We start from the raw sequence: 13,954 nt of genomic DNA, 5'->3' as shown, positions 1-13,954 counted from the left end.
GTCATTTGTTCATGTCTTTCTAATTCCCAAATTCAGTTCTTTCTACCATACTCTTACTCCTCTTTCAGCTGAGGTGACTAAACTAGATGAGTGTTAGCTGAACCTGGGCATAAAATACGTCTCTGCTGCTCCTAAGCAGCTACCAGCACAGCCCTCATCGGAGACTAGAGCTTCCTGCTCTCTTCCATGCCCACACAAACTGTTAGAAAGAACTTTGGTCCCAGGTATTTGTGCTTGGAGGCAGTTTATCATCTATTTGTCAACAGTTGAAAATGAATAGGATTATTTTCCTCCAAACCCCCTAAACCCTCTTATTCTCCTTTCCTGATTGCTTTCACTCCCTCTCCGTTTATAGTTTGGTGGTGGTGCTCAGTTGTGTCCGACTCTTTGCTACCCCGTGGACTGTAACCTACCAGGCTCCTCTGTCCATGTGATTTTCTAGGCAAGAATACTGGAGTGGGTTGCCATTTCCTTCTTCAGGGGATCTTCCCGACCCAGGGATTGAACCCACGTCTCTTTCATCTCCTACATTGGCAGGCAGATTCTTTACCACTGCACCACCTGGGAAGCCCTCTTTTACAGTATAGTAATATCTGAAATTACAAACTTAAAAAACAACTTCTGGGTCTGTGTTATTTTCAAGCTTAATTGTGGAGGGACAGACTTTATCTGTTATGGAAACACTTGCAGAATTATCATTCAGCATGGAGTCTTCTTGTCTCCTTCCTCCTTCCATCCTCCTTAACCTTTCCTGCCTTCCTTCCCCTAGTAGTTTGGCCATACCATTTATACATTTTGTGCTTGCCTGCATTGCTTTCTCATTGGCCCCACTTTCACTATCAGAGGGGTCCCTGTTTGAATAGTAAATTATGTAAATTATACAATCATTCACCCAGAAAGTTATAGATCTGTTTTCTTTCTCTTATCTAGGAAGAAAGTAGAATGTTAAATTGAACTTAAGATGCACTTTATAAATCTTTGTGCTGCGTAGCCTATTTAATTTGGCCTATTTGCTTGTAAGAAGCAGAGAAATTACTTCAAGAAAAAGACATATTTACTGCAGTGGAATTTGAACCACAGGCAGCTGTAGGGATCAAACTATATACTCTTTATCTTTGTCTCCCAGGTCATTTAGTCTATATCTGTCTGTAATGATCTGGTATTTTGTGTGTATCTATTTGCTCTGCATTTTCTCATTATTGCCCATCTTTTTTACTTCCCTACATTTTATTTCTTTTAAGTTCAGTGTTAATATCATAGTGATTCCTACTAACCTTTCAAGTGGTGGTGGGGTTCTTTACCTGAGATCCATGCAAACTTGAGGAATAACTTAAACTTTTACAATAAAACTGTGTTTATATATGTGAGATTTTTATTGGGAAAGTATCTGTAGCTTTCAACAGTCTCAAAGTAGACTGAAACCTAAAAACATTATTTAATGTTTTTTCCTTTTCTGTCCCTACTACTAACTGGCCTAGAATTTCTAGATTCACATTTCTAAGATTTAAACTGTGGCCTAGCTCCTCTTTTTCTGCCAGGTTACATGTCATCTTACAAACTATGGATTAGCTATCTTCTGGTCTCATTATCTCTATGTGATTATGAAACATGGCTATCTGTACAGTAGAACTTATGAGTTTCACGTTAAAAGGTACTGTGGGAGTCCAAGTACCCTTCATTAAACAAATATTTATTGAATGCATTACTCTTACTCTGGACAAGGCCCCATGACTTGCTTTGTGAAATAAACAAATGAATTAAGAATTAAGGCCTCGAAAAATGTAGACAACCTAAATGTCCATGCAACTGATATGGATGAGGCCTCCACAGATACCTAACATTTTAGTAATAAAAAGATATATTATTAATAAAAAGCTTTATACAGTCTAAAGAGTGGAGTATCTTATGTGGCTTCTTGTGCTAATCTGGGCCACTTTTGCTGGAGGATATTAAAATATCTTGGAATTTCAATATATCAGCATCTAGCCTGTATCTCCTAGACTGCCTGGTAAGAAACAAAGCCTGCGTGGACATGAAGTATTTTGGTTGATAATACATGCTTATTTTAGGTGTTTATTTTATAAAAGCATCTTGTAAATCTGGCTTTTTAACCTTATAAAAATAAAGGATTTTTAAAAATCAGATTCTATAGTTTAATAACTACTTTTTAATTATGTTTCAGTTCTGGAGGTGGTTTTTGGCAAACCTGGCTTCTGGTGGAGCTGCTGGGGCAACATCCTTATGTGTAGTTTACCCACTAGATTTTGCCCGAACCCGATTAGGTGCTGATATTGGAAAAGGTACGGGATTATTAGAAATGCTAACTCTTCCTTCTTTGTGGTTTTGAACACTGTATTATTTATCATAGTTATGCTTTAACAGTAGTGTTGTATTCAACCTAAAAATTTTATTCTCAACCAAATGGTAAAGTCCATAGAGCCTAAAGATTACTACTTTTTTTCTTTTCTTTTAAACTAGGGAAAGGAAGGCCAACACTATAGTAACAAAAAAGTAAGCCACAAAGAGCACTTTAACTTCTGGTTTGTTTCTGTTTTTGTTATTTAGAGAGCCATCCCCTAGATCCCTTCATGCACTTATTTACCTGTCTTGACTGTGGCCCCTTTCTAGGTTACATGTATAACTCTCACCTTAGATTCCCTTTTCCTCTGTCCTTACTTATTTATCACATCTTTCTGTGTTTCTTCACACCCTTGTTTTGGTAGATGTATTTTTTGATAGCTTTCTAAGGAGGGTGGATAGGAGATAAAGTGAGATCTTGGCTATCTGAAAATGTCTGTTTCACTCTTTTAATATTGGGCCATATGTAAAATTCTGGAATTAAAATCATTTTCTTTCACAATTTTGAAAGCATTACTCTGGAGTCTAGTTTCTAATACTGCTCTTAAGAAATCATTTTCTTACTGCTGATCCTTCTGTATATGACTTTTCTTTCTTGTTTTTCTGGCTTCATTCATTATATTTTTCTCATATAAAACTATCTGGTGGCTATGTGGAGGCTGGGTCCTCTGCACAGAAACTGTAGTATGAGTCTTTACGAGATGGTCAGAGAAGTCCTGATACTGAGACTTGGCGAACAACATCTCTTTCTAGAGATCAGGAGTAAGATAACTGTAGGTCTTGGAAATGGCATCAGAAGTGGCCCTGGCAACATTGCCCAAGGTTCCGGGGCAGCCCCTGGCAGAGGTGCAGCAGTCGTCAGTTCCAGCCATCAGCAGCAGCTTCCTGGGCACAGAGGCTAGGACAGTGCCAGTGCTCCTGAGGACTGGGATGAGGCGCACCAGCACGGAGCCACAGCAGCGGCCTGTCACCTTATAAGAGACAGTGTGGGGCTTGCTGTTCTTGTCTCTCCAGGAGCCTCACAGCACAGAGACGATGGAGAGCTTGGCCAGAATGGTGGCCCCATGAATGGCAGTGGCTACCTCCTTAAGCACTTGACACCCAAATTGACATGTCTCTTGCAATCCCCAGTGGTGGCAAGATGTCTTGACCCTGGTCGACTGGCCAGGACAGGTCTGCTTTTGCCTAGGCATAATCTTTAAAACCTTTCTCTTAAGGGATGCCCCAGGAAAAAGCCAATGATCTCAAAAGTCAATGATCTCAGATAGCCTGATGGGCAAAAAGAAGAGATAGATCTCCTTCAGGGACTTGATTTTCATGTCCTTGACCAGGTGGTCCAGCTTGGTGATGCCCTTGGCTTTGCCTCTGCAAGCTCTGCAACCTCAGCCCTGGATACCAGTGCCGCTGCCAAAGCCTCCACAGAAGCCACCAGGCCCTCCCACTCCAGGGCCTCCAGGCCCCCCCTACAGTGCATTCATCATCCATTTGGTGTTTTTTTCTTTTTAATTACCTTATATCCCTGATGATTTGACATTCACAATGATGTATCTTTGTGTGTCTTTTTCAGTAATTGTGAAGGTTGGCCCCATGTGACTCCAGCACAAATTGGAGCCTTACCACAACAGTACTTAATTCCTTTAATTTTAAATTTCTGTGATTATTGGAGACATGTAGTTCTCTTTTCAACAGTATCTCCCTCTGCAAGAAAGGTTTCAACTTTCTCTGCTCACTCTGAGTGAGTTACCACTCTTCCACCTCCTTTCCATCTTGCCAAAATTTGTGAACTTTATTCTTGTCATGTACTCTTTTTTGCTTTAAACCTGTTTTTCCCTTATTATTATTTTAATAGAATTTCTCAAGGAAGCAGAGATTCATTCAACAAGTATTATTTGGTGCCTCCAGTAAAGTAGGTCCTGCTTGAGAAACACCATATTAATCATGGAGCTCATGGTTCATGTACCTTACAGTCTAGTGGAGATTATAGTAATAAAAAAAGGAAAAAATGACTAAAATCTACTGTCACTTAGCAATAAATGCTAGGAAAAAAAATTTAGGAGAAGAGAATGATGTCAATTTTAGATAAATGATCAGAGAAAAGGCCTCAGAAGGGATGACAGTTTGGACAAAGATGAGAAGTTTGATCTATCATGTTTAACTGGCAGTCCAGATTTTCTTGTTAAGAAAATGAAAATAACATGCATCCTGGTTTAATTTCAATTCTATAGTTTTGTTTTCTCTCAAAATTGGAAGAACCTTATTTTGAAACATTGTATTCTATATATAATTCTAAAATGTTATCAAAGATTTCTAGGTCAAGGGAAAATTAAAAACAAAACCCATCAAACACTAGAAATATATGACACCGCATCTAAAATATTAATAATCCTTAAAGTTACTAGTTTTTAGCTTTTCCTTTTTGTTTTATCTGTCCTTTTGCTCTTCAACTGAAGCAAGTTGTAGACGTTTTTAATGCCTAAGTATTTTCTGAATGCTAACTAGTAACTTTATTGAATGGTAATTTTATTGAAATGTTTTAAGCCAGTCAGATTGCTTGAATTAGATTGTTTATATAAGAGATTAATATTTGCAGTTAAAATATCTTGATACTACTTGACATCTTAATTATTAAATGAATGGGAAGGTTTCGATTTGTGCCTTGTTTGTTAGAAAGATTTCTAAGTGTTAGTACCAGGTAATTTAAATCTGTAAAATGTTTAATTAATTTACTTTGATTAAAGTGTTTATCTGATTATAATGTTGCTAATAAATTTTAAATGGCTGTATTTTAGGTCCTGAAGAGCGACAGTTCAAGGGTTTAGGTGACTGTATTATGAAAATAGCAAAATCAGATGGAATTGTTGGTTTATACCAAGGGTTTGGTGTTTCAGTTCAAGGCATCATTGTGTACCGAGCTTCTTATTTTGGAGCTTATGACACAGTTAAGGTAATTTGATACTTTAGTATATGTTAAAAAAATTGTTTCTTTTTGTTGTTCTAATTAGTAATATGTTCAGCAAGTATGTTTACTTTAATTATAGAAATCAAAATGATGACATAAGAGACATTATAGCATTCTGTTTAATCATGACTTTGCCATAACCTAATTAAATTATAACTCCATTATGAACCTGAATTTGGATATAAAGCATAGACATAAAGTGTTTGTGCTGCTTGGACTGGAAGACTCAAATAGAAAACATGCTAATTAGATTTATATCATAATTGAATATTTGGTATATAGGTAGGCATCTTCTAACAGTTATTTTCTAATTTTACATTCATTTTGTTATCACTTTTTTACATGCATATTGTCAGCTTACTATCATCATTGGAAAACAGGCAAGGCATAATAGTTAAATATGATAAATATGCTACTATAGCTCAGTAATCTGTTGGGTATTATTAAATTTTGTATTGTTCTCCAGGTTCTGCTATTTGCCTTTTCATTTCAGATGTTAGTAGTGCTTCCGTAAGGTAGGAAACAGAGATAGTAATAATGGCTGCCATTTTTTGATCTGTTACTTAGTTTCAAGAACCTTGTTAAGGACTTTATATCCAAACACTATGAGAGCTTTTAATATATCCCATTTTAAAAATAAATAATCTAGAAATGGCCAAGTAATTTATGTGGCAAGCACAGATCCCATGTTCTTAATCACTATATCATAATGCTTCTAAAAAGAAGCAATGAAATTAATATCAGTATTATTTACTATTAAGATTAAAACCTGAGGGAAATTTTATGATGGTGTCATATATTATCTCTGCTCTCCCTGTTCAGTACAACTGTAGTTGAATGTCATTTTTATTACAGTCTGGACATATTGCTTTTAGTTCGTAGTGTATTTTTTAGACAGACAGATTAATGGAAATTACAGGATATTATATACGTTTATTTAATCGTAGAAAAATTTATGTTCACTCTCCCTCTGCTTTTCTCTATTATAAGCCGTAGTAGTTGTAAAATTTAGAAATGTGTCTTCACTAGCTTAGAGCTTTAAAGCTTATCAAATGTCATCTGTCAATAGTAATAGGCATTCTTTCATCCTGATTCCAACTCTCTGAGGAAGAACAATGGAAGAACTTTTTTGGTCACTGGCTGCCATCTCCTCTCGTTTTCAGTGCTATTAATAACAAATCTCCTATAATTGCAGATATACTATTCTTTTTCAAATAAACTTTAAAAATATAGCCATGTGTGGGGTTCTCCTTTCTTATTGATCTCCTGCTATTATTTTAATCTTTCCATACTAAATCCAACTTTTTTATTGCATTTTAAATATAATTGAGCCCTCTTTCATATATATATATATATATATGAATTTTCCTTTGACTTAATAATTTAAGGTATTTTGGAAATTTAGATGGTTATTTGATAATTTTTCTTTTCTAGGGCTTATTACCAAAACCAAAGGAGACACCTTTTCTTGTCTCCTTTTTCATTGCTCAAGTTGTGACTACGTGCTCTGGAATACTCTCTTATCCCTTTGACACAGTTAGAAGACGTATGATGATGCAGGTATTTCATATTATTTGTAAGCTTAATTGAGTTTTCTAATCTCTCTGATATTCAAGTGTAATTTAGAGACATTTGACTAAAAGACATAGGCCCTTCATTTTATTACTAAAATTAATACATGATATGTTTTGTTTTGATTCCTGTCATAAGCAGTGAGTCATCATCCAGCAAAGTTTCTTCCATGTCTGCTATCAGAACAGCAATGTCTTTCTCTCCTGCAGTGTATATTACTGTTTGGAGAGTGGAGGGGCATGGCAGGGATTAGATGAGAATGTGTCTGTCTTAACTGAATATTAGATTAAGTAGAATAAGCCCAGTCACAGGCCACTGACATATGTAATCATTTGTTGTAGTATATTTTAGTAAAAGTAAATAATTTTAACTCCAAGGAGGAAAACATATTTATTATGATGTATATCCTAAATGTAAATCCCCAGACCAAAATTTTGATACTGTTGATCTCCATTGCTGATACTTATTATATTCATTCCTTTAGCAAATAAGTGAGTGACTATTCACCAAGCTCTAGTGAAACAAATGGGCTTCCCTGGTAGCTTAGTCAGTAAAGAATCTGCCTGCAGTGCAGGAGACCCAGGTTTGACCCCTTGGTCGGGAACATCACCTAGAGAAGAAAATGGCAAATCCAGTATCCTTGCCTGGAAAATCCCTGGTGGGCTGCAGTCTATGGAGTTGCAAAGAGTTGGGCACGACTGAGTGACTGACACTTTCAGTGACACAAATAAAATAAGGCAGAACCTGCACCCAAACTCATAGCATACTATTGAAAGCATACTATTAATGGTTTAAATAGAAATGTGCATAAGTTCCAGGAATGCAGTAGGAGAGGGGTACTCATGTGCTTAAAAGTGATCAGATATGGCCTCTTAAAGAGCTAAATCTCAGAAAAGAGGCTTTTTCTCAAGATAGTGAGAGAACATTCTCAGCAGAGGGGAAAAAACATTCCTAAAGGTATGGCTTAAAAAGTATTTCAGTATAACCCATATATGATAGCTTTCATAAGGGCAAGTGAAAATAATGAAGCCAGCAAAGCTGTGTTTATTATGTGGCAGAACTGTCCTCAGTATTTTACACTTTAACTCATTTATTCTCAAACTAATACTGTGCAGTGTGGTTACTATCATTGTCCTCATTATCCTCTACAGGATGGTCTTGAAAGAACCCACTGGGCCACATGAAAGGGACCATCAGTCAGTTCAGTCGCTCAGTCATGTCCAACTCTTTGCAACCCCGTGGACTGCAGCACACCAGGCCTTCCTGTCCATCACCAACTTCTGGAGTTTACTCAAACTCATGTCCATTGAGTTGGTGATGCCATCCAACCATCTCATCCTCTGTTGTCCCCTTCTGCCTTCAGTCTTTCTGAGCATCAGGGTCTTTTCCAATTAGTCAGTTTTTTGCATCAGGTGGCCAGAGTATTGGAGTTTCAGCTTCAGCATCAGTCCTTCCAATAAATATTAAGGACTGATTTCTTTTAAGATGGACTAGTTGGATCTCCTTGAAAGGGTAAAGCATATCTAACCTATTTAACCTGTTGCTTCATATGGACTATCCTTAAAGTTGTTTCTTTTATATCTGTTTTCCTCTTGATCTATGTCTGCTACTGCTAAGTCACTTCAGTCGTGTCTGACTCTGTGTGACCCCATAGACGGCAGCCCACTAGGCTCCCCCGTCCCTGGGATTCTCCAGGCAAGAACACTGGAGTGGGTTGCCATTTCTTTCTCCAATGCATGAAAGTGAAAAGTGAAAGTGAAGTTGCTCAGTCGTGTCCGACCCTTCACGACCCCATGGACTGCAGCCTACCAGGCTCCTCCATCCATGGGGTTTTCCAGGCAAGAGTACTGGAGTGGGGTGCCATTGCCTTCTCCGTTATCTATATCTAGCTCTGGTTTAACTGAAAAACTTTTGAAAATAGAAAATTAATTTGTAAATTGAGTTAGGTAGATGTTTTGGTATTAATGTTAAATTGTCTGATTTTGATAACTACTTTGGGCATGTAGGGCAATATACTTATTCTTAGAAAATTCACATTGAAATGTTTAAGGGGCAACTGTAGCTGCAACTTACTGTCAAAATAATTCATAAAAAAATTGTGGGTGTGGATTTTTATGTGTACATTGTTATATATATAAAACATAGTACCACTGCCATAACAAAGTACCAAAAACTGGGTGGCTTAAACAACAGAGATTTATTTTCTAACAGTCTAGCAGGGTTGGTGTCTTCTGAAGGCCTCTCTTCTTGGCTTGTAGATGGCCTTCTCCCTGTCTTCTCATGGTCCTTTTTGTTCCTCTTCTTATGATCATTTTGGGTAAGGGCCCACTCTAATGAGTTCATTTAACTTTAATTATCTTTATAAAAACTCTGTCCAAATATAGTCACAGTCTGAGGTTCTTGGGTTAGGTCTTTAATATATGAATTTTGTGAGGACACAATTCGTGACAGTCGTCTTTAAATTTTGCATTTTGATTTTATAGCCCACAACTTTGTTAAGCCTTATTACAAATACTTATCAGTATGTATACCTTTTGAAGTTATTTTTTTTTACACAGTGATATAATCTGCAAATATACCACGTTTTTTCCCCCTTTCTTATCAATTCTTATGCCTTTTATTCCTTTTCTTGCCTTTCTGTACTGGTTGAGACCTCTGATTCAGTGTTATATTAAAGAAGTAATAACTGGCAACCTTGTTTTGTTCCTTGTCTTACAGGAAGTGCCTTCAGTGTTACAAAGTTTAATAATTAGCTGTGAATTTTTCAGTTATCCTTTATTATGTTACGATTGGTCCTTTCTGTTTTGGATTACAGTAATTTTTAATCATGAATGGTGGTCATTTTTTTTTCTATATTGAGATGGTCATATTATTTTCTCTTTTCATGTATTAATATATGTATTACATTAATCTATTTTCCACAGCTAAACCAACTTTTTATGCCTGGGATCAATCCAGCTTGGTTATGGTGTATTATATTTTGTACCCTTTGCTAGGTTTGATTTGCTGGGATTTGTTCAGGATTTTTGTATCCATTGTTTCTCTGACATAAGCTTGATATTTTTTTCCTTCTTGTATTATCCTAGTCTAACTTTGGTATCAGGCCTATGCAATCGTTATAAAATATGTTGGGGAGTCTCCCCACTTTTTCTCTTCTTTGGAATAGTTTCTGTGAGATTGGAACTAAATGTTCATTGACTAGTAGAACTCACATATAAAGCCATCTGGATATGTGGTTTTCTAATTTATGAGATTTTCAACAACTGATTGAATTTATGTAACAAATTTAGTATTATTCCAGTGTTTTTTCCTATTCTGTTGGTAAATTATACCTTTAAGGAAATTATTTATTCTGAGTTTTCAAAATAATTGTCATAAAAGTTGTTCATAGTATCATGTTGCTCTCTCTTAATCTCTGGGTCATCTGCAGTGATGTTACCTTTGCCACTTCTAATAATTTAAGAGCCTTTTCTTGTTTTTCCTGAAATAGTGTTTCTACACATTGGTCAAAGTATATCAAATAAGTTTTTATTTTTTATTCTTTCTGTTGCATTATTTCCTTTTTTTCTGGTGGTTCAAGTTACCACTCAGGCTACATCTTACAAATTTATTTGAGGCATTTTAGGGTTATAAGTAAGTTTTAAAAATTTTCTAAGATATGTTTTTCTTAACACCCAAATGCAATATATTTCTAGTTTTGTTTTTGTTTTTGTTGCTATTGATTTCTCACTTAATTATAGTGTGGTGAAATGATAAAATCATGTTATGTGATGCCATCTTTTAAAATTTGTTAAGCCTAATATTTGGCCATTTTTCAAGTATTCCTGAAAAAGTATGAGTATTCTCCAGTCAGTGGAGACAGTATTCAATATATGACTGTTAACTCAACAAACATACTTATTCAACACAGTATTAATTTAAATGTATCCTTGGTGCTACATAAAATCTGTCTTATGATAAAAGATACTAAGATAATGGCAAACTGTTTGTCTTTATATAGAGTGGTGAGGCTGAACGGCAATATAAAGGAACTTTAGACTGCTTTATGAAGATATACCAACAGGAAGGAATTGGTGCATTTTTTCGTGGTGCCTTCTCCAACATCCTTCGTGGTACAGGGGGTGCTTTGGTCTTGGTATTGTATGATAAAATTAAAGACCTCCTTAATATTGATATTGGAGGTAGTTCATCAGGCGATTAAATTGAGAAATGGATATGGTTAACTTCTTAGACATACAACTTACATAGCTGCCATTTGTGTACGTTTTGATAGTGTTACTACTGTCAGTAATTTCTTAAAGTGCTAATTCTGCAATAAAGCAAAGGCTTTTTTCAAGAATTTAAATACTAAAAAAGCAGATAAATGCAGTTTCTTTCCTATTTAGATTCAAACTCACTTTAATGAGACATTTTACTTAAGTGGTACGTGTTATTTTTATTAGTTTAAAATCTTTTTCTTACTTTTGTGATAAGGTAAAATGTACAATGCTAAAATCTAAGAAATGAAAGTATCTTCTTTTAAAATTATATTATTTTAACTGTCTCCCTATCTTTTGAAATCATATGATATGACAAATATTTCTTAAAAGCTTATCAGGAGATGTCATCATGATATCTGTGGGCATAAGTAAGCTTTCTTCTACAGTATCTCTACTAAAGCAGCTCAGGTTATTACTATGTATAGTGTTTATGGTATCATAGTTTTTAATAAGCACAGATTCTATATCTGATTATAAAAAATGATAATGACTTTAATGACACTGTAAACCTGTAGTTGGAAAGTGAAAGATATAAAGATGGCATATATGCTAGCTTTTATCTTTAAGATAAATAAAATCTTGTTAAATGTGAATGTATCTTAGAACAAAAATTATCCCCTTGAAAATTAGTTTGTATACTTTGTATTGATGAAAATAAAAAAGTTTAAAACTGGCTATGCCTGAGCCTTATTTTCCTTGATGCTAACATTATTAATAAGCAGAGAGTAACCAAATTTTTATCAGAATTGGGAACTGGCTTAAAGACAGAAAGCAGAGTTTTCAGGGTTTTGTACAGGAGTCTGTTTGGTTTTTCAGAAATGTTATAGAAGATAGTACATTTGAAATCCCCAAGATTTTACAAGTTTTAGTGGGTAAAGGAATATTAAGCTAGTGGGAATAAACTGTAGAAAGATTTTATGAGGCAATGAGTGGGTAAAACCAAAACAGAGTGAGTGAACGTCCTGGTGCACAGGGCAAAGTATATTTCAAGGAAAATAATCCAAAGTATACTTTGTAGTCTATTGGGTGCTATCACTTGAGGAAAAAAGTTAACTCTTTTGAAAACGCTTAACATGATTTCTTGCAGAGGTCAACTTAACACAAAACGTAACACAAAAAGTTAAATAACAAGATACATGTTTTTGTTTCCTTCTATATTATCAGTAATTCTGTTTACTACAAAAAAGGAAGATTTAAGATGGACCAAAGCATTTAAAATTATAAAACAGTAACAGTGTCCCATACAAACATAAACTAAGAAAAGATAAAAGTTTTCAGCTTGTTCAGGGACATGCTTAGAAGCAAAAAGTCTTTAAAATCCTGAATGGCATCCATAGAGAGCAAACAGGAATTTAATTACTAAATCACCAGACCAAAAGTGTATTCTTTGAAGGCTGGAACATGTATATAGTTAGGACAAAAGAAAGTGAAATGTTACCTAGGGGACTGAAACAACATGCTGTGCCTACCAACCACATGACTCTACAATAAAGCTGAAAGGTTGGAAGGCGTTTTATTTAAAAGGAGAAACTAAGATAGGCACCAGACCATAATACATAGGGAGGATTGCCAACTACCTCAAAGCAATGACTAGGAAAAAGGAAAGTCATCTGTGAGAAATCAAAACCCCCAGGCTTGAGTCACAACAAAAAGTTCAGAATATATATGTAAACACTATCTGTGATACAGGAACTCCAACCTGAATAATTAAAACTGTTCTAGGACCAGTGAGACTTCCTCAGGGCTCTGACAGAAACAAATAACAAAACCTCTCTGGGACACTTCTGTGACCCAGGGCACACAAAATATCCCACAGAAAAAACAACCTTATTGCAGGTGAATTTATAGTGAAAACAAATCATACGAGGAAACAAGCACTCTGTGGAAGAGTTGGTAGGTATTATACAATCAGAATTAGCACCCCTAGAACTAAAAATGTGATAAAATACTCTAAAAGGCTCTAGACTTAGAATGTTTAAAATGATGAATAAAGTTTTAAAGGAAGCAAAATAATACAAATAGTGTAGTTAAAAGAAGAATAGGCAAGTCTGAAAGAACATCTAGAAATGAATGAAATGAAAAACATGACAAAAAGCTAAGAGTCATGTTTGAAAGAACATCTAGAAATGGTAGAGTGTTTGAAATTAAAAACATGATGAAAAGACCTAAGAGTCATAGAAGTTAAAGAGTCCCTACACATTCTAATAAATCCAGAAGACACTGAAAAGGGGTGAGAGGCAGTAATCAAAGGACAATGACTGAGACTTCTCCAGAACCTAAAAAGTTCATCCATCCTCAGGTTAATAAAAAAAATTCTGAGTAGATTTTGCCTAATAAAATCCATATTAGATGCATCCTAATGAAACTACAAAATAAAATGAAATAATGAGATAAAACTCGTAACTTGGAAAGGAACAATATTTAGACTCATCAATAATAATGGATGCTAAAAGATAAGGGACAGTTACTGTCAATCAAAAATTCTATTGGCAACCAAGTTATTATTCAAAAGGTAAATCAGAGATACCACAACATTGTAAAGCAATTATCCTCCAATACAAGAAAATTTTTTAAGTTAAAACATTTTTAGACAAAAATGTTCACCATTCAGAGACCTTTACTAAAACAATTACTGAAAGAAAACTGAACCCAGATGGAAAGAGGGATGCAAAAGCAGTGAAGTAAACATATTGGTAAACTTAGACAAACTCTGGCTATAAAAGACTTTTGGGTGGGAGAGGTAACATAACTTGGTAAATTGGGGGATAATCAGTGTTCTTGGGAACCTGCACACATTTTGGTTTCT

At 35.2% G+C, this 13,954-nt stretch overlaps 1 protein-coding gene and 1 pseudogene across 1 annotated transcript in view; one reads left to right on the top strand and one right to left on the bottom strand.

The window, feature by feature from the left end:
- The window catches only part of SLC25A31 (solute carrier family 25 member 31), a 28,665-nt gene extending 16,611 nt beyond the window's left edge, over positions 1-12,054 (top strand). Inside the window, exons 3-6 of the mRNA XM_019977149.2 lie at positions 2,183-2,300; positions 5,148-5,302; positions 6,752-6,877; positions 10,890-12,054. Of these exons, the coding sequence (XP_019832708.2) occupies positions 2,183-2,300; positions 5,148-5,302; positions 6,752-6,877; positions 10,890-11,090 (600 nt within the window). The 3' untranslated portion in view covers positions 11,091-12,054. The remainder of the gene's footprint in view (positions 1-2,182; positions 2,301-5,147; positions 5,303-6,751; positions 6,878-10,889) is intronic.
- On the bottom strand, positions 2,809-4,124 carry LOC109570840 (small ribosomal subunit protein uS5 pseudogene; annotated as a pseudogene).
- Positions 12,055-13,954: the final 1,900 nt, after the last annotated feature.

Source organism: Bos indicus, chromosome 17 (assembly GCF_029378745.1).
Source record: "Bos indicus isolate NIAB-ARS_2022 breed Sahiwal x Tharparkar chromosome 17, NIAB-ARS_B.indTharparkar_mat_pri_1.0, whole genome shotgun sequence".
Classification (NCBI taxonomy): domain Eukaryota; kingdom Metazoa; phylum Chordata; class Mammalia; order Artiodactyla; family Bovidae; genus Bos; species Bos indicus.
The sequence above is the reverse complement of the archived record's forward strand: the minus strand, read 5'-3'. Positions and strand labels throughout refer to the sequence as shown.